The 19,423-nt window shown below is 42.7% G+C and overlaps 1 protein-coding gene across 1 annotated transcript; it reads right to left on the bottom strand.

Moving 5' to 3' along the window:
* Positions 1–13,622: 13,622 nt before the first annotated feature.
* Tmem17 (transmembrane protein 17) lies at positions 13,623–19,223 on the bottom strand. The gene is made up of 4 exons (XM_052199364.1): positions 18,870–19,223; positions 15,779–15,882; positions 15,532–15,645; positions 13,623–14,654 (listed from the first exon to the last, which is right to left on the bottom strand). The coding sequence occupies exons 1-4, from the start codon at positions 18,967–18,969 to the stop codon at positions 14,376–14,378; spliced, it is 597 nt and encodes a 198-aa protein (XP_052055324.1). The 5' UTR covers positions 18,970–19,223; the 3' UTR covers positions 13,623–14,375.
* Between the last annotated feature and the right edge of the window lie 200 nt (positions 19,224–19,423).

Genomic DNA, 19,423 nt, shown 5'->3' with positions numbered 1-19,423 from the left:
TGTTTTGTGTTAGGAGCTTTTTGCATTTTCTTTGACTGTTGTGTCAATGTTTTCTATGTTGTCTTCTGCCCCTGATATTCTCTGTTTCATCTCTTTTATTCTGTTGGTGATGCTTGTATCTATGACTCCTGATCTCTTTCTAGGTTTTCTATCTCCAGGTTTTTCTCCTTTTGTGATTTCTTTATTGTTTCTAATTCCAGTTTTAGATCTTGGATGGTTGTGTTCAATTCCTTCACCTGCTTGGTTGTATTTTCCTGTAACTCTCTAAGCGATTTTTGTGTATCCTCTTTAAGGACTTCTACTGGTTTACCTGTGTTCTCCTATATTTCTTTAAGGAAGTTATTTATGTTCTTCTTAAAGTTCTATATCATCATGAGGTGTGATTTTAAATCATAGTCTTCCTTTTCTGCTACGATGGGGTATCCATGACATGCTGTAGTGGGAGAACTGGGTACTGATGATGCAAAGTAGCCTTTGTTTCTGTTGTGTATATTCTTTAGCTTGCCTCTCACCATCTGGTTATCTTTAATGCTACCTGTCCTCGTTGTCTCTGACTGGAGTCTGTCCTTCCTGTGATCCTGGTTGTGTCAGAACTCTTCAGGATCCAGCTGTCTCTGTAATCTTGTGATTCTGGGATCCTGTGATCCTGATATCCTGGGTACGTCAGAGCTTTTGGGAGTCAAGCTGCCTCTGGGCCTGAAATCTTTGTGTGACCAAACTCCTGAAAGCCTGTTGTGTCAGAGGAGTCAAGTTTTCTCTGGGCATGGGAGGGGTGGGTGTGGAGCCAGAGTCCTGGGTTTGTTCCACACACAGGTATAAGCTGGAAGGAACCTGTGCCTCTGGCTGGACAGGAGTTTGTGTTCCCCTGATTCCTGAAGGGGTCTTAGTTATGCTGGGTGTTGGGAAAGCTATTGTGGCCTCAAGGGTGATCTTGAGTGTGTCAGAGCTCTAGTGCTCCTGAGTGTGTCCAATCTCCTGGGAGTCAGCTTCCTCTGTGATCCTGTGATCCTGAGCCTTTCAGAGCACCTGGGAGTAGGGCTCCCTCTAGGTGTTGTAAGAGTAGGTGCATAGCCAGCCCTCCAGGTCTGCTCCAGGCAGGTTCAGATCAAAAAGAACCCATGCCACTGGCCAGATAGGGTTTCTATGTCCCTGGATCCCAGAGGTCCCAGTTACTCTAGGTGTTTGGGAAGATGTTGTAGCCTCCTCACCTATGACCCTAGGTGTGTTGGAGTACCTGGGAGTTGAGATTCCTCTGGGTGTTGTGGGATTGGGTGTGGAGCCTGTGCCCAAGTTCTGCTCAGGGCCTGGTTCATACTTTTAATCCCATCTTCCAGGAGGCCTTCTATGACTTTGAGGCCATTATGGTCTACACAGGAAGTTCCAGATCAGTCAGGGCTACAAAGTAAGACCTTGGGTGGAAAAAAAAAAAGAAGGAAAGAAGAGTTTTAAATTTAGTAAACCAGTCCCTCAGTAAAATATATTACTTACAGAGGAATGTTTCCCTATAGAAAAGAAGAAAGCCTGAAAAATATACTCTATCCTGTAGTGAGAATTTTGGTTTCTTTAAAGACTCAATTATGGCATCAGCAATAGTATCTGGGTTTGGTGACAGCAGATGGGATGGATCCCTAGGTGGGACAGTCTCTGGATGACCTTTCCTTTAGTTTCTGCTCTACTCTTTGTCCCTTCATTTCCTTTTGACAGGAGGATTAATATTTTTGAGGTGGGTGGGTGGTCCCATCCCTCAACTGAGGGCTGTGCCTCTCCTCTGGATGTAGTCTATACTGTTCTATATCCCCTTTGTTGGGTATTTCAACTAACATCCTTCCTGTTGGGTCCTGGGAACCTTTTGGGTCCCTGGAATCTGGAACTTTATAGTGGCTACTCACAGTTCCCCCCACCTCCACTGCTACACACCTACTTTCAAATTCCTGACTCTGTACTTCTCCCCCATCTCCTCCCATATCGGAACTGCCCCCTTTTCCCTTCCTTACTTCTCTTCCTCCTAGATCCTTTGCTCCCTCTGCTTCCCAGAGAGTATTCTCTTCCCCCTACTGAGTAGTACTGCAGCATCCACACTTTGGGATGATCTATCTTCTAGGGTTTCATGTGGTCTGTGAGTTGTATCATGGGTATTCTGAGCTTTCTTTTGGCTAATATCCACTTATCAGTGAGTATATACCATGTGTGTTCTTTTGTGTGACTGGGTTATTTCATTCAGGACTATATTTTCAAGTTCCATCCATTTGCCTGTGAATTTCTCCAAGTTATTGCTTTTATTAGCTGAGTACTACTCCATTGTGTAAATGTACCTGTAGAAAGTCTTACTGGGGTGCTGTGCCACTTGGCAGGAGATGACATTGGCAAAGGGCAAGGAAATGGGCTTCAGGCAGGAATCTGACATTAGGCCATGAAAGGGAAGTTAAGTTCAGGTAAGAATCTAATGTTAAACTTTAATAGGGAAGTAGGTTAAGGCAGGATTTTTAATCTTAGGGTAGAACAATGGAAATACAAAATCTTCAGGCAAGATTTTGGGCTTGAACAAGGAAGTGGGCTCAGGTATTTTGGTTATTCTGACACACCCTTGGAAATAACTGTCACCATGGAGTAATTACAGGACTTTGCTTATTGCCTTGACTGTTTTGTGTTTATTGTCTTGCTTGTTCCTCATTGAATTATTGCCCTTAATACTTGCATATAGTTAAAATGGTATAAAAGCAGATCGGAAAAGATTAAACCTTCCCCAGTCTCAGAATTGACTGGGCTACAATGTGGTTTAATCATCTTTTTCCTTTTTAATCCTCATTCCTTCACTAGAGAACCTGTTGACTGACTGAGAGAGGGCTTTGTCAGATGGCGCCTCAATGTTGGGCTCCAGTAAGCAGGGTACAGCGAAGAACACCACAGGAAAAGGAAGTGCATGTAGAAGGAAATTTGGGCCAGTGGTGATAAACCTTGTAGTAGGACAAGGTAAATGTAAAATGTGTTTTGTGTACGTGTTTAGAGTTGTGCGAAAATTTAGAGAAGCGAAGGTAATTCTCATAGGTACTTTTAGTCTTTGGACACTGACTAGAGACAGTTTACACCCTAGCAATGAGACAGTGGGTTTGAGAATGGCAGTCCTCCCTGACTATCTGGGATACTTTGGTGAAGGAGAAGGAAAATGAAGGTAAGCTGTTTCAGAGCTCTCCTACGGACAGGAGGAAGTCAGGAGACGTCCTGCCTCCTCTTGCTCCTACTGGAGGAATGGGTAGTTCTTTGTCCCTTAGGTAGAATATCTGAGTCCCTTTTGGACCTCTAATTCTCTTCCTTCTTTGTCTATTGTTGATCCTTGGTGCGCCAATCTGTCCATGTCTGTCAAAACTGACTTTTTTGTTATGTCTGTGTTTTTATTTTGTTTTGTTGCTTGAATGTTCTGTTTCATGTTCAAAAGAAAAATGGTTAAAATTTTATCTGTTGGTTGTTCACCCTTTGATTTAGTTTTAACTCATTTCAAAAAAGGGGGAAAAAGAAAAATAAATAAATAGCAGTCTCAGTTGGCTTTGGAGACCTGTGCCTGTAGTTAGAAGTCTAGCACAGCTGAGAAGCCCTGCCTGGAGCTTCTATAAACAAGCCATTCTTAAAGGGGCCAGAAGCTTCTCAGCTTCTATGGTTAGGGAGCTGGTGGTTGTTTTCCTACAAAAATCTCTGTGACTGTGATTATTGGGTTCAGCAGGCAACAAGGAGCTCCTCTCTTGAAATTACAGTTAGAAAAAGTAAAATTTTTATTTGGTCTAAATTCATAAATTATGTGTAGCCACTTCATTTTGTTTCTGATTAGCCTTAAAGGTATAAACATGTCCTGCATGTCTTGGTTATAGAGTATTGGCTTATAAGTTATTGGGTATGATTAAAAAAGTGTAATGTTAATAAAGAAAGTAAGCTTAAAACTGTTAACTCAGGGAGTCATTTTAAACATCAACACGTGGCATGAACCAGCCCAGGAAATCAGGCCTTAAAAGATACTTCTAAATTGGGATAATATTTTGTGTAATTCTTGTCCTAGAAACCAAACTTATAAAAGATAGGATTTGGGGCAATATCTCTTTGAGGTCTTGGAGGCTGCACCGTTGTGCATTTGTGTGTAAAAATTGGCAGCCAAACTTTGTAATGTGAAAGTAATGCCCTTGGTATTGATTTTAAAGAGAATGGATTGTTTAAAATTGGGTTTTTGTTTTCCAAAGTTGTGGTTATGCTCTAGTATTGCAAAAGAAACTTAACAATTACGGCTGAACTGCCAGTGTTTCGTTGGCTGCAGTTTGCAGTTTGATTCCAAGCTCACAATTCTTAACTCACTCATAGTTTGTAATTAGGATGATTTCTAGAGTGGTAAAAGTTACAAACAGCTGTGGGCAGTATGGGCCCACTGCCCCCCTTTACACAAGATTTATTGGATACAATTGTGGAAGCAAAATTTAAGCCCCAAGATTGGAAAGGAGATCTCAGTGGGAATTTGTTTGTTTCAAACAGGCTCCTGATAAACTGTTTCAGGAATTTGTGGAAAAACAACTGAAAAAGCAGCTAGTAGAATTTTTGGAGATCCTCAAGCAGGGGTTCCTTTTGTTACACAATTGGCTTATGAGAATGCTAATGTAGTCTGCCACACAGCCATCCAGCTATACAAAGCAAAGACAGAATTACATTTGTCTTTTGCCTTTGTGCAAAAATTGGACCCTCATACACTCGGGGTCTGGCTATGGCTGCTGCCTTGCAGGGGTCTAGAGTACAAGGAATGCTTTCACAGTGCTGAGGTGAAAAGGAATGATTTAAGTATGGGGGCATAAATCATTTTAGAAAAGACTGTCCCAAAAATTAAAGATATAGACAGTAGAATTGCTCCCCTGGAATCTGTCCTCACTACCATAGGGGTAATCATTGGGCCTGGCCTCAGGCAATAGTCTCAGATTAAGAAATGTTTACATTTGAAGTTAATGCAAAGCTCAGAGCTGCCTCAGAGGCTTGTGTGACACTCCCTGCCTAGGGAAGTTTTTTGGGCCCTCATCTCGCCTTTGGGGAATTACTCTTAGGTCAAAATAGCATTACTATAGACCTATCAAGGTGTTGTTCAAAATAAATTTCAAACTCAAGATCTATGAAAAGTTAATGAGGCTATGGAATGAGGCATTGAAAACTGGCCTGCCTACTCCATATAGAATTATCATGGATTTGGAGGGTTGCTTTTTCCTTTGCATCTTGGTGATTGTAAAGGGTTTGCTTCTAGGAGCTTGTAATCATTGGAAAGTTTTGCCTCAAGGAAAGGCTAATAGCCTCACCCTATGTGAGAAAACTTTTTTTTGTCTCTGCTTCAATACAAGAAGCTAGGACTTTGGATCTTTCAGTGTATATTATTCATTACAGGCTTTTGCTCTTATACAATGAACTTTAAGATTTTGGAGTAGTTGTTGCTCCAAAAAAGGTTCAAAGGCAATATGTTTTTCAATATTTGGGTCATAATTTATATCCTAAACCAATCGGCACAAAAAATTCAAGTAAGAAAAGGTAATTTACTTACTTTAAATGATTTTCAAAAGTTGTTAGGAGCTATTAATTGACTAAGACCTCACCTTTGGCAAAAGGGAGCATTAATGTGGATTCATCTTTCTTCATCTCCAAGTAAAGTTTCAGCATCCTATTATGAAGCTGTTGCTATGTTAATACAAAATTGTAGGATAGAATCAAGAAAGTATTTTGGGAAAGAACTTGATGAAATATTTATTCTTTATTCCAAACAGCAATTAAATTGGTTATTGCAAAATACTGTTATTTGGTCTATTGCATGTGCAATTCTTTTTAGGCAAAATTGATCATCATTGTCCAAAAGATAAGTTGTTAAATTTGCCTGTATGCATGCTTTTGTATTTCTTGTAAATTTATGCTGCAACCCATAGAAAATATACTTACTGTTTTTACAGATTGCTCATCTAATGGGAAGGCAGCATATGTGATTGGATCACATGTTTATTCTCTTGAGTTTTCCCCGATTCAGCACAAATAACCAAACTGTGTGCTGAAACTGCTGTTTTTGAAATGTTGAAAAATCAAACTTTTAATTTCTGTACTGATAGCCAACAAATACATAGCTCGTGGTTTACAATTACTCAAAACTGTTCCTTTTTAAGAAACTGTTAATTCTCAAATTTTGCAATTATTTTTGCAAATACAACTTAATTTGAGGGAACCAACAGTTCCTTATTTTGTAGGTCATTTAACAGCTCATACTGGATTGCCAGGACCCCTTAGTGAGATTTGTATACCAGGAATAGTATAAGCCTTACACAGGAACAAATAGCCAAACAATCTAATTATTTACATCATCAAAATAGTTATACCTTGACAACAATTTGGTCAATAATTAGAGAATGTGGACATCAAATTGTAAAGACTTGCCCTGAATGTCCTCAATTTCTATCTGTACCACATAATGGCGTTAAATCTCAATTATGGCAAATGGATAGTACTCTATTTTTGATTTTAGAAAAGTAAAATATTCACATGTGACTATTGATACCTTTTCAGGCTTTCTAGTTGCAACTGCCTTAACATGAGAAGCAACTAAACATGTAATTAGTCATTGCCTGTGATGGTTTTCTATGTTTGGTGTTCCAAATCAGATTAAAACATATAATGGAACTAGCTATTACAGCCAAGCATTTGAGATATTTTGTCAACCCTTTAATATTACCCATATTACTGTGATTCCTTATAAACCTCAAGGACAAAGTATTGAGAAACAGGTATCATGCATCTTTAAATCAATACTTTCAGTCTAATATTTAATATCTAATATCTTGAGCTGGAGAGATGGATCAGCGGTTAAAAGCTCTGACTGCTCTTCCGAAGGTCCTGAGTTCAAATCCAAGCAACCGTATGGTGGCTCACAACCATCCATAATGAGATCTGATGTTCTCTTCTGGAATTTCTGAAGACAGATACAGTATACTTACATATAATAAAGAAATAAATCATAAAAACGAGTTCCTTTCTTTAAAAAATCCAATAACTTCATAAAATAAAAAGGGGGAGTTATATCCTTGTACACCACAAATTTATTTAAATCATGTTCTTTTTACTTGTTAAGTTTTTAAAATTTGAATGCCAAGGAATGCTCTGCTGAGTGTCTATGGCATATTGATGCCTACGTGAAATGGAAGGATCCACATATTGGCGCATGTTATGATCCTGATCAGGTATTTAATATGGGGAAGAGGGAATTTTTTTTTTTTCAGGATGCTGAAGGAGCGTGCTAGCTGCCACCATGATTGGTGTGACATGCTGATGCTGGGACAAAGAACGACGCTGACCTGTGAGCTTGCTGAGTGTCCTGACCATGGTGACTGGGAAGCTGTGTTGGACATTTGCTCCTGACCCACCTTTGCTTGCCTGTATCCCATTGGACAAGCTGCCTTGCCTCAAGCTTTTAGACCCAGTGTTACAGAGAAGATGGAGACTGTGGAAACTGACTTAGAAAAATCAATCAATTAGAAAGGTTGTTATAATGACTCTTTTCTATCCTTTAGTGTGACTACTTATTCTGACTCAATCATGGACTGGTAGAGAAATCAATCCAGTATTGGAAATGACCATCTTCATTTGGAAGACTGGTTCTGGACATTTTCAGTGACATATTTGAAAATTGACTGATGCCGTGTGTGAAGTTATATTTGCAGTGGATAAAATTGGGATAGGATCAGCCGGGCAGTGGTGGCTCATGCCTTTAATCCCAGCACTTGGGAGGCAGAGGCGGTAGGTGGATTTCTGAGTTCGAGGCTAGCCTGGTCTACAGAGTAAGTTCCAGGACAGCCAGGGCTACACAGAGAAACCCTGTCTCAGAAAACAAAATTGGGATAGCATCTAGATATCAAACAAGTGTTAGTCCATGTGTTTAAGCTCCTAATCTTTTATTAATTGGTCATGTTAAAATTACTTTTGTTTCTTTTATAGTATTTAATGAAAGTTGTATTGATTGTACTCTTTCAAATTGTGTTAATGTATTGAAATCTGTCATTTCTGTTATGATGATCTATCAGCCGGCATTTGTTTTATTGCCTGTGAGTATTACAGAACCTTGTATTCTTTAAAAAAGCTTGTACGTATTGAAAGAAGTGAGTCAGGCTTTAAGTAGAAGCAAGAAGGTAGTGGGCTTGATTATTGCTGGCAAAGCAGCTCTAAATAAGTTAACAGCACCACTGTCTCTGCAGTTGCTCTGACACAAGAAGTTAAGACAGCTACTTATAATCATTTAGTAAAAAATGTTACTAACGTTTTGAGTATTCAAGAAGTTTTAGATAGGGTTTGGAACAACAGATTGATGCTCTTTTTGATACTATTCAAATTATTAGAGAGGAGGTTCAGAATTTAAGAGTAAAAAACCATCTTGTACCACGCCAAATACCAATGGATTTATGTTACTTCTAAAGTTTACAATGACAGTCACTATAACTGGGAAAAAGTTCAAAGACACTTTCAGGGTATTGGCATAATTCCAACACCTCTCTGGATGTTTTAGCTTTGCATATTGAGATTATGACTTTAAAGAATGCTGCTCTGCTGATATTGCTAGTAAAATTATTCATGGCCTGAAGTCAGTATCTCCATTTTGGTCAAGTTTCAACAATGGCATATATGGCTTGACCGTGCTAGCCCTTCTTGTCCTGGTAATACTTTTATTCCTGTCAATCTTGTTAAAGCTTGTCTTTAACAACATCTGCCTGTTGAAGTTTAAGCCAAAGTACATGGCTTGAAACTTAAAAACTATGCCCCAGATAGAGTCATTAATTTTACAGGCTGACAATCCAAGGACAGGTAAGACTCCCTACAAAGAAGTACAAAATTTTCAGGCAAGATTTTGGGCTTGAACAAGGAAGTGAGTTCAGGTATTTTGGTCATTCTGACACACCCTTGGAAACTACTGTCACCGTGGAGTAATTGTGGGACTTAGTTTATTGCCTTGACTGTTTTGTGTTTATTGTCTTGCTTGCTCCTCATTGTACTACTATTGCCCTTAATACTTGCATGTAGTTAAAATGGAATAAAAGCAGGTTGGAAAATAATTAAACCTACCTCAGTCTCAGAATTGACTGTGGTCATGCTATGATGTCTAATCATTTTTCTTTTTCCTCATTCCTGTGCTGGAGAACCTGTTGACTAACTGAGCGGGCTTGGTCATCTACCACATTTTCTGTATCTACTCCTCTGTTGAGGGACATCTGGGTTCTTTCCAGCTTCTGGGTATTGTAAATAAGGCTCTTATGAACATAGTGAAGCATGCATCCTTATTATATGTTGCAGCATCTTTTGGGTATCCCATATTCTGACACCAAACCCAGACACTCTTGCTTATGCCAAGAAGTGCTCATTTACAAGAGCCTGGTATAGCTTTCCTCTGAGAGGCTCTGCCAGAGCCTGACTAATATAGATGCAGATGTACACAGCCACACATTCGACTAAGTGTGGGGACTCCAATCGGGAAGTTAGGGCAAGGACTGTAGGAGCTGAAGGGGTTTGCAACCTCATATGAAGAACAAAAATATCAACCAACCAGAACCCCTCTCCCCCAAATAAAAGCTCCCAGGGACTTAACCACCAACCAAAGAGTACACAGGAGGTACCCATGGCTCCAGGTGGATATGTAGCAGAGGATTGCCTTATCTGTCATCATTGGGAGGGGCACCCCTTGGTCCTGTGGAGGCTTGTTCACCCAAGGTAGGGGAATGGTTGGCCACTGAGGCAGGAGTGGGTGGGCAGGTGGGGGAGCACCCTCATAGAGGCAGAGAGGAGGAGGAAGGGGATAGGGATCTTGTGGATGGGAAACTAGGAAGGGGGATAACATTTGAAATGTAAATAAATAAAATAACTATCTTAGTCAGGGTTTCTATTCCTGCGCAAACATCATGACCAAGAAGCAAGTTGGGGAGGAAAGGGTTTATTGAGCTTACACTTCCACGTTGCAGTTCATCACTAAAGGAAGTCAGGACTGGAACTCAAGCAGGTCAGGAAGCAGGAGCTGATGCAGAAGCCATGGAGAGATGTTTCTTACTGGCTTGCTTCCCCTGGCTTGCTCAGCCTGCTCTCTTATAGAACCCAAGAATACCAGCCCAAAGGTGGAACCACCTACAAGGGGTCCTCCCCCTTGATCACTAATTGAGAAAATGCCTCACAGCTGGATCTCATGGAGGCACTTCCCCAACTGAAACTCCCTTCTCTGTGATAACTCCAGCCTGTGTCAAGTTGACACACAAAACCAGCCAGTACAATAACCAATAAAAATAGAAAAATACCCCTCAGTTATATTAAGTGAAAATGTTTTGTTTTAATCTCAGGTGTGGGATATAAGGCTGTTTCATGGCATGTGACTATGATTCATGTTGTGCACTGGCAGGGATATGGTTTTTTCTAGCTGTGAATAGTTTGTGTCTGAATACTGGGAACTTTCTGGAGATGGTATAAATAGGAGAGCCCTGAGAATGTTGAGGCCAGGGTTGTGATACAGCTCTGAAGAGGCTGGTGCTGCTTCCTATTGCTTCAATTTGTCCAGTGTTTGTGAGAAAATAGAGAAGGATGTGGAGGAGGAGAAGGAGGAGGAATTGGAGATGAAAGAAGGGAAGAAGGAAGAAGAAGAAGAAGAAGAAGAAGAAGAAGAAGAACTAGAACTAGGAGGAGGAGGAAGTATCCTGAAGATGAAGATTGGACTTGCCCCAGGGAACCCAATGCCCCTAATCAGCAGGAAGTATTCTACTTTGTTGGCTGAAAAAGGTCTACACCCCCTTTCTTTTCTAACATTCTTTCTCTCCTACCTAGTGTTGGGGTGTTGTAAGGTATCAGGGTGGAATAAATGTTGGTCAGGAGGTAGAGGTTTAAGAACCCAGTAAAATAGATCAAAAATAGTGCCAACACTTTCTTTAAGATAATCCAAATAAACACTTAAAAATAATATGTGGATATACCCAGGAAACTGTTTTTAACCAAATTTTCTTAAATAGGTTTCTTTTATTCACAAGGGAACATGCTGATGTATGACTGTAAGTGCAAGCCCTTTGGCTGTCTCAGCTCTCAATCTCAGTTCTCACCAAGGAAAAACAGGGAACCACTGTATAATGGTTTGTATATGCTTGGCCCATGGAGTAGCACTATTTGGAGGTGTGGCCTTGTTGGAGTAGGTGTGTCACTGTGGGCGTTGGCTTTAAGACCATTCTTAGCTGACTGGAAGTCAGTATTCTGCTAGTAGCCTTCAGATGAAGAAGTAGAACTCTCAGTTCCTTCTACACCATGCCTGCCTGGATGCTGCCATGTTCCTGCCTCCTTGATAATGAATTGAACCTCTGAACCTTTAAGCCAGCCCCAATTAAATGTTTTCTTTATAAGAGTTTTCTTGGTCATGGTGTCTGCTCACAGCAGTAAACCCCTAAGACAGAAGTTGGTTACCAAGAGTAGGGAATTGCTGTAATAGGCCTGACCATGCTTTTGTTTGGAAGAATATGGATTTGCGGACTTTGCATTTGCAAAGCACTGGAATGCTTTAAGTTGGGCTTAGTGAGCCATCCTAGTAGGAATGTGAAATACTTCATTTCCGTGAATGATTTGAACTGCGGAGAGCTTGCCCAAGAGGTTTCAGTAGAGAAGAATGCCATTGTGTGGTCTAGAGACTGTTTTTGTGGTATTTTGGTGAAGAATGTGGCTGCTTTTTGCCCTTGTATGAGGAGTCTACATGAATCTAAGGAAAAGAGATTTATACTAATTGCACTGACAAAGGAAGTTTCATTAAAGCACAGCAGAGACTTTGTTCTCTGGTTATGTCTCATGAAGAACATTTTGAACAAGCTTAGCAAGCTTAGAAAGGAAAAATATAAAATATGTGGTTAGAGTATTGAAGGGACTATGAGGACAATTGATATTGGTTAGCTAGAGCTAAGAAATTAGGTGATTAAGAAGAGACCAACATACAGAGGTGAAATCTTCTGAGAAGTGTTTTCTGAGAAGCTGTATTCCAGATATAGCCAAGGTTGTACCTCATGCTGCAGTTGTACCTGGTAATGTGTAAGAGTTTTCCCAGGTGGTACTGGTTTTAAGCATGAAGGAGGGGGTCATGAAGAGCAGCTGAGGCTTGGCACTGTGAGAGGCCATGGAAGGCCATTGGTGAAGGTGCAGCCTCGGCTGCAGTTGATGGCCCAGGACTGAAGCGGTCATGCAAAGGATTTGAGGTTCGGCGCCATGAAGAGAGCCTATAAGAGGCTGTTGGTGAAGCCTAATGTATCAGAAGACCCCATTGAATTAGAGATGCCAGTACCATGAGATGATCACCAAGAACAGCAGCGGCAGTGGAGTGGATCAACCTGAGCTTAGAGTGCTACAGAGGGCAGAGCTGGAGAAGTGATGGCAGCCCTTTGGAGGAGCCCAGATCATGTGTGGATCCCAGACATTGAAAGAAGAAGCTGTAACATTGAAATTGCCTTGGAGACCCAAGATGTTAAAGATGCCACAGTCGTGGTATACCTGCCGAGGAATGCTGCTAACAGGGAATGGAACCAGGCCCGGAGAAAGAAGTTTGTTGCAATCAATAAAGAAAAAAGGAGTGGAGATCTGAAGACCACTTTGACATCAGACATGGAGATATTTGGAGTTTGCCCAGCTGGTTTCCTGTCTTGCCTTGAGGATTTCAGTTAAGTGATTGGATGAATCTCAGAAGAGACTTTGAACTTTTAACATTATTGAGACTGCTATAGACTATGGGGACTTAGGAAGTTGGACTAAATGTACTTTTTTATTATGTTATGGCTAGGTATAGCCTCTATAGCTTACTGTGTTTAAAGAAGCCTATGGGAGCCAGGGAGTGGAATGTATATGCTTGGTCCAGGGAGTGGCACTATTTGGGGGTGTGGCCGTGTTGGAGTACCTGTGTCAATATGGGTGTGGGCTTTAAAACCCTCATCCTTAGCTGCCTGGAAGTCAGTATTCTGTTAGCAACCTTTAGATGAAGAGGAAGAACTCCCAGTTCCTCCTGCACCATGCCTGCCTGGATGCTGCCATATTCCTGCCTTGATGATAATGAACTGAACCTCTGAACCTGTAAACCAGCCTCAATTAAATGTTTTCCTTATAAGAGTTGCCTTGGTCATGGTGTCTGTTCATAGCAGTAAAACCCTAAGACACACCTTTTTCAATCCAAATTTCATATGTGAATCTAATAGCTTTTCATAGTCAGTTTGTTAGTGACCATGAATGACTTAGTAATGAAAACTGTGCCTTTCACTGCCTGCTTGCTGTATACTAGGCTCTCTCATGTTATAGCTCCAAGTAAAGCAAGCTTATGAGGGTGGAGAGATGGCTCAGCTGTAAGAACACTGGCCATTTTTCCAGAGAATTCAACTTTAATTCATAGCCCGCACAAGGTAGCTTACAACCTTCTGTGACTCTAGTCCCATAGGATCAGACACCCTCTTCTGGCCTTCATGAGCATCAGGCATATATGTAGTACACCATACATACATGCAGGCAAAACACTCATACACATAACACAAAATATTAGAAAAAAACCCAAATAATCCCATAAACCTCATAGTTCAAAAGATCTGCACAGACAAGCATGACATGTTGTGGATAGTTTAATAACAATAGCACATGTTTATGCTTTTTATTAATTCCTTTCTTCACACCATATATTTTTCATGTTTTCCCATTTCCCAACTCCTTCCCACCTTTTTATTCCCTAATAATAAGAGAGAAATGCCGAAACAGAAGCGAAATGAAACAAAACACCCACACGAATACCCTGGAGTTCATTTTATATTGCCGACTCCTTCTGTTCTGGAGGATGTTGACACACTCAGTGAGATTCCACTGGACAAAGCTGATCTTGTGTGAAGTGCCATACATTTCTCGTCAAAGATTATAACCAGACACATTACAGAAAAGGTGGTATAAAACTGCCAACAGGCTCACCCAGCATTAGACATAGCCCCTCAGCTGCAGGGTTGATATGGGTGAGCCTTGGCATTGCCTCCATGGGGATGTCAGACCTGGAGGACACACCCAGGCACGTATGTCCCCTGTCACAGGCCCAACTCAGATGTCTCGTCTAGCGCTTCCTGGTCCTCTTGCATCATCTTTCTGTGGACCACTGATCAGCACGCAGTCAGCACGCACTCAGCACGCAGTCAGCACACACTCAGAAGCACTCAGCACGCGGTCAGCCCACACTCAGCACTCGGTCAGCACGTGGTCAGCGCGTGGTCAGCACGTGGTCAGCGCGCAGTCAGCACACACTCAGCACGCACTCAGCACGTGGTCAGCCCACACTCAGCACGCGGTCAGCGCGCACTCAGCACATGGTCAGCACTGAGTCAGAGCTCTTCAGTGCATCGCCTCACCCTCCTCACAGCTGCACTACTTGCAGACAGCTGATCGAAGTCCTGGAGGTGGAAACGGGCTGCCAGCTGGTTGACCATTTTCTTTAGGGTCAGAAATGCTGAGATGACTTGGAAAGTAAGGAAGACGGTGAAGACGATGTGTATTGCTTTCTCCAGGGGCAGATTCCTTAGGCCTTCATTAAGGAGCAAGAAAAGGATTAAAGGCAACTGCAGCAGAAGGCTCAGAAGCCAAAAGCCGGCCAGCTCAGGAACCTGCAGCAACATACAGCGAGAGGTATAAGATCAGTAGTATACATACGGTTTTGGTTTTGTTATACAGTCAAACTTAGCAATACAAAGAAACTGCATCACAGGCTCTGTGAGTGGTTCAGGAGTACACCATAGTCCTTGTCCTCAGAGAAATCTACTGTCCAGAAGAGAAAACTGATTCAGTGTGAAGCACCTCGAACCGCTGAATGGTAGGCCATTACATTTAAAGGTCCCGACTGAGCACCACAGAAGGCAGGCGAGAGAGAGGCCTGAGCGGCGCGCGCGCAACGGGAGCTCTCCTACCTGGAAGCGTGGGCATGACTAGGCATCAACGCCGCAACCTAGCGTGGATGGTAGGCTTCAGAAATACCAAGAAAAACAGTAAGATGTGCCGGGTGGGGCCTGGCAGGAAGGGCCTAGCAAACCACAGGAATTATTAAAGCACTTCGGAAACTGTAAACACTTAGGCAGGGTGATGATTCAGAAAACACAGCTATATACAGCTATTATAGCTCCATACGTGCACAGAATGCCCTGTGATCTTATTCACCCCATTACCCTCCCTGTCTCTCCTACTCGTGCTCCCACTCCTCTACAGTCGACCAAATATTTTCAAAACTGGGAACTTACCAATCATTAAGAGTTCATTATGTTTAGATACTTCATAGGAACATTGCACCTCATCTCAGAAACATGTCAAGTGTCAAGTGTTATTTTCCTTGTCTAGTATATGAAGAAACTGGAGCTCAAAAGATTAAGCAGTGACTAAAGTCTTCACGTTGGAGACTTAGACCCCCTTAGACCCAGACTGGTGCCGCTTCACACGGGCCACAAACCTTAACCCTCGTTATCGTAGTCCTGAAAGGAGGGAGGAACCTACCTTCTCCTGAAGGTTACCCATGCAGCCCAGGTACAACCGGATCGCTTCAATCAAGGTTATGAGGATGACAACAGTAATCACAATGAATTTGTAGTAATCGGGCAAGACCGAATACTAAAAAGAAAAGGCAAAACATCCTTGTAAAATCTTCCATTGAGAGCATTGACCTGGGACGGAAGAGGCTTTGAGACCCTCCCCTGGGAATGTGAAGGGATCGGAAGAGAGTGGGGGAGGGACGGAGACTCACCTTCAGGTGCAGCATCACGATGCAGCTCACCCACCACAGTGGGAAAAAGTAAGAGTTAAAATAAAGTGACATCTGCAAGGCCAGGCTGGAGACCATTTCATTATCTGCAGGGACAACAGGAAGGAACACAGCTCTAATCCTGCCCGGTGCCCTGGAAGCCCTCACCTTCCTGAGCATTGACATTGGCTCAGTAAAGTCTTGGGCCTATTTATATCTACTAATAGCTTAAAGTATATTTATCTTAATACTTCACACTGCAAACATTAGTTACTTGGACAGATGTTTCATGTAAGCTCTTAGATTGTGTGTGTCTACAGTGTGCTGATGTTTTTGCAAACAGGCAGTCTGGATTAAATGTGGACCATCAAGCTGGACACAGTGGCACATGCCTTTCTTACATTACAGCATTTGAGAGACAGGGGATCACTGTGAGTGTGGGGCCAGCCTGGGCTACATAGTAAGAAAAAAAAGAGAAAAGGACTATCATCTGGGATGGTAGTATGTATACTTTTGTAATCCATACATTCAGAGGTTGAGGCAAGGAAAGAGTGATTTTGAGGCTAGTCAAAGCTACCTATGTGACCTGTTATTTTTTTAAATCCAAAAAAGGAATGCAAATATGAAAGTTTATTCAACATATGATTATCACTGCCTCCTTTGTAGAGTTTATAATGAACTGTAAAATGAATGAATAAAAACAAATCTCTTATAGGCTAGCTCTTAGATAATAATCTCAAAAAAAAATCCCCCTTTCAGCAAATGCTAATCCTACACATTCCGAAATGCTCAACCTAGTGCCATTCCCTGCATCCTTCCTTGACCATGTTCCCCCACTCCAGCGGAAATCTTTCCCTTCTCCTATTTGCCTCTCTGAACTGTGAATATGAAGTGCTAGCTAGGGCTGGAGAGAGGCTCAGTGGTCAAGAGCACTAGCTGCTCTTGCAGAATACTGGGTTCAGTTCCCAGCACCTACAGTGGCTCATGACCACTCTAACTCCAGTTGCAGGAGGTCTGGTGCCCTCTTCTGGCCTCTGTGGGCACTAGACATACATGTAATGTACACAGACACACACACACACACACACACACACACACAGAAACACATTCATACGCACAAAATAAAAAAAATAAAAGAACTATCTTTTCCTCTAAGATGCAGTGTGATGTACATGAGCTGTGGTGGTCTGAATGTAAACAGCTCCTTGGGGGCTGGAGAGATGGCTCAGTGGTTAGGAGCACTGACTGCTCTTCCAGAGGTCCTGAGTTCAAATCCCACACCCACATGGTGTCTCACAACCATCTGTAACACAAGCTTATATGCAGGCACACAAGCATAAACGCCAGTGCACATAGAAGAAAAGTAAATAAATTAATGAAAAAAGTCACGGTCTCTAGAAGCAAATTAAGTTTTAAGAGCAAGGCTGGCTATTGTGGTCTGCTTATCCTTGCTTTGATTTTTTTTAAATTACCCCAAATATAGGAATGATTTTTTTCCCCAAGGCAGGGTTTCTTTGTATAGACCTGGCTGTCCTGGAACTTGATCTGAAGACAGGGCTGGCCTCTGCCCCCTGAGTTCTGGGAGTAAAGGCATGCGTTACCACCTGTTGGCTAGGAATGAATTTTTAAAATCTGTTAGTTCTAAAGAAAACCCACCAGGATTATTATTATTATTGATTATTATTATTATACTTTTGGCAACAGTATTATTATGGGTGCGATCTTATAGTCAGATTCACCAAGAAGAAAACAGGAAAGTAATTGCACACTGGTTAAGCGGATACTTTTAGAACCTTTAGAGCAGACACTGTAGTCCATTTGTTTTGCAAAGAGACTGAAGCAGGAACATTTCAAGTGCAAAGCTAGTCTGACCACATAGCAAATTTCAGAATAGCCCAGGAACTTCTTGATTGCACTGTAATCAAATAAATTTTGTTGTTGTTTGTTTTAAAAGCTATGGGGATATAGCTTGGGCAGAGTGGCCGTTTAGATTGCCAGGGCTTTTAATTTATCTAGTCTCATGTCCATACTTCAACACATTAAAGTTATGCAATTGAAAGATCAGACCAAAATTGAAAGAAACCATTGAAAGTACAAGGTGTGAATTCGTTAAATTTTACAAAAGTTCCAGCTGAGCTCTGTAATGAGATAAAATTAAAGCACTGTATAATAGGTCAGACAAATTTTACCGACAGTGAACTTAAACAGCTTTTGTCATGTCTGAATGGTTAGGAAAACAATATTTTGTGACACTTGAGAACAATACGAAATTCCAGTGTCAAAGTCCTTACTTAGTTCTACTGCTGTCCACACCATCCCTACTATCTAGGCTGCTGAGGCTCTAGAAAACTACAGAACAAATGCCACCCCATTCTTTTCAATCACTACCTTGACTCCAGAGACTTTGATATTATTTGATTTTAGTGCACGGTAAGGCTCACAGAATCAGAAACACGAAATCCTAATGTCTCAGGTTTTTCTCCATATAGCCTAAATTACACCAATGACCAAGGTGACAAAATGAAATGGTAGGACGTGGGTTTGCTTTTCAATGCCCCCTTTAAGAAAGAAAATAAAAATAAAAAAGCCCAAGCCAAGCCAGAGGAAGGATTTCCACTTCCTTGAGTTCAAAGGTGAAAGCCATGCATGCTGTCATCCTGATTGAGGAGGCAGAAACTGGCGTCAACCCGGTGTATTTCGTTATTAGATCGAGGGGGAGAAGGACCAGGCAGAGGAAGGCCTTGTCAGTTTGGCAGCTGCCAGTCTTGCTCTGCTAGGAGGGGTTTGGACACAGCCGGGTTTTGTGCGGGGAAGGACTCGGGATGCTCTCCCCAACTCGGGCCTGTGAGCGGGCGACTGTCACGCAGGGGACGCAGCGGGGACCCGCGTGGGGAGAAGGCGTTCCTGCTCCGCATCCCAATCCGCTCGGCGACCACTGGGTGCAGAGGCTGCGGCGGCTGAAGCTCGTGGTCTCCTCCCCAGGGACAGTGCTCTGGCTGAAGCCGGAGCCGCCATCTTTCATCCGGGCACGGCCTGCGCGGCCTTCCCGCCCGCGAGCCACACCCCCGCGTGGCCCTGCTCCCTCTCCACTCACCCGTCGCCTCGATGGACTCTGGCCCGGTGCGGCTGGAGTCGCCGAACATGGTGAGGCTGAGGTTGCTCAGGCGCTGACGAACAGGGTCCGGCAGCTCCATGGCTGGCCTGCCCGGGCCTGGCCCCTCACAGGCCGGCTAGTCGGCGGGAGCGCGGCGCGCAGCGGTTCCCTTGGCAACCGGGCGGTGCGGACGCTAGGGACCTGGTGCCTGGGCTTCCCCGCGCGGTACAGAAGCCTCCGGAGGCTTCTTCCCCTTGGAGCGGCGAGCCCCGGCCGTGGGCTCGCAGCCTAACCTGGCCCAGTGCTGCTGCTGAACAGGGCGGGTTCCTCGGTCTTGCTTTAAAGCCCCGCTGTCTTAAGACGATCACGAGTAATAAGCCATTCGGATCGGGGCTGAGCCACAAGGAGCTCTCACACCTTGGCAATTTCTCTGTAAAATCTTGAGGGAAATGGAGAACGCGCATAGATGTTAAAGAATGCCATTGACCCAGTAGATTCTTTTCATGGGTACATAAAATCTGGAGAAAGGCTAGGGCGGGGTGAGCGAAGCATAC

Source organism: Apodemus sylvaticus, chromosome 11 (assembly GCF_947179515.1).
Source record: "Apodemus sylvaticus chromosome 11, mApoSyl1.1, whole genome shotgun sequence".
Lineage (NCBI taxonomy): Eukaryota > Metazoa > Chordata > Mammalia > Rodentia > Muridae > Apodemus > Apodemus sylvaticus.
Note: the sequence above shows the minus strand (reverse complement) of the source record. Positions and strands in the feature narration are given on the sequence as shown.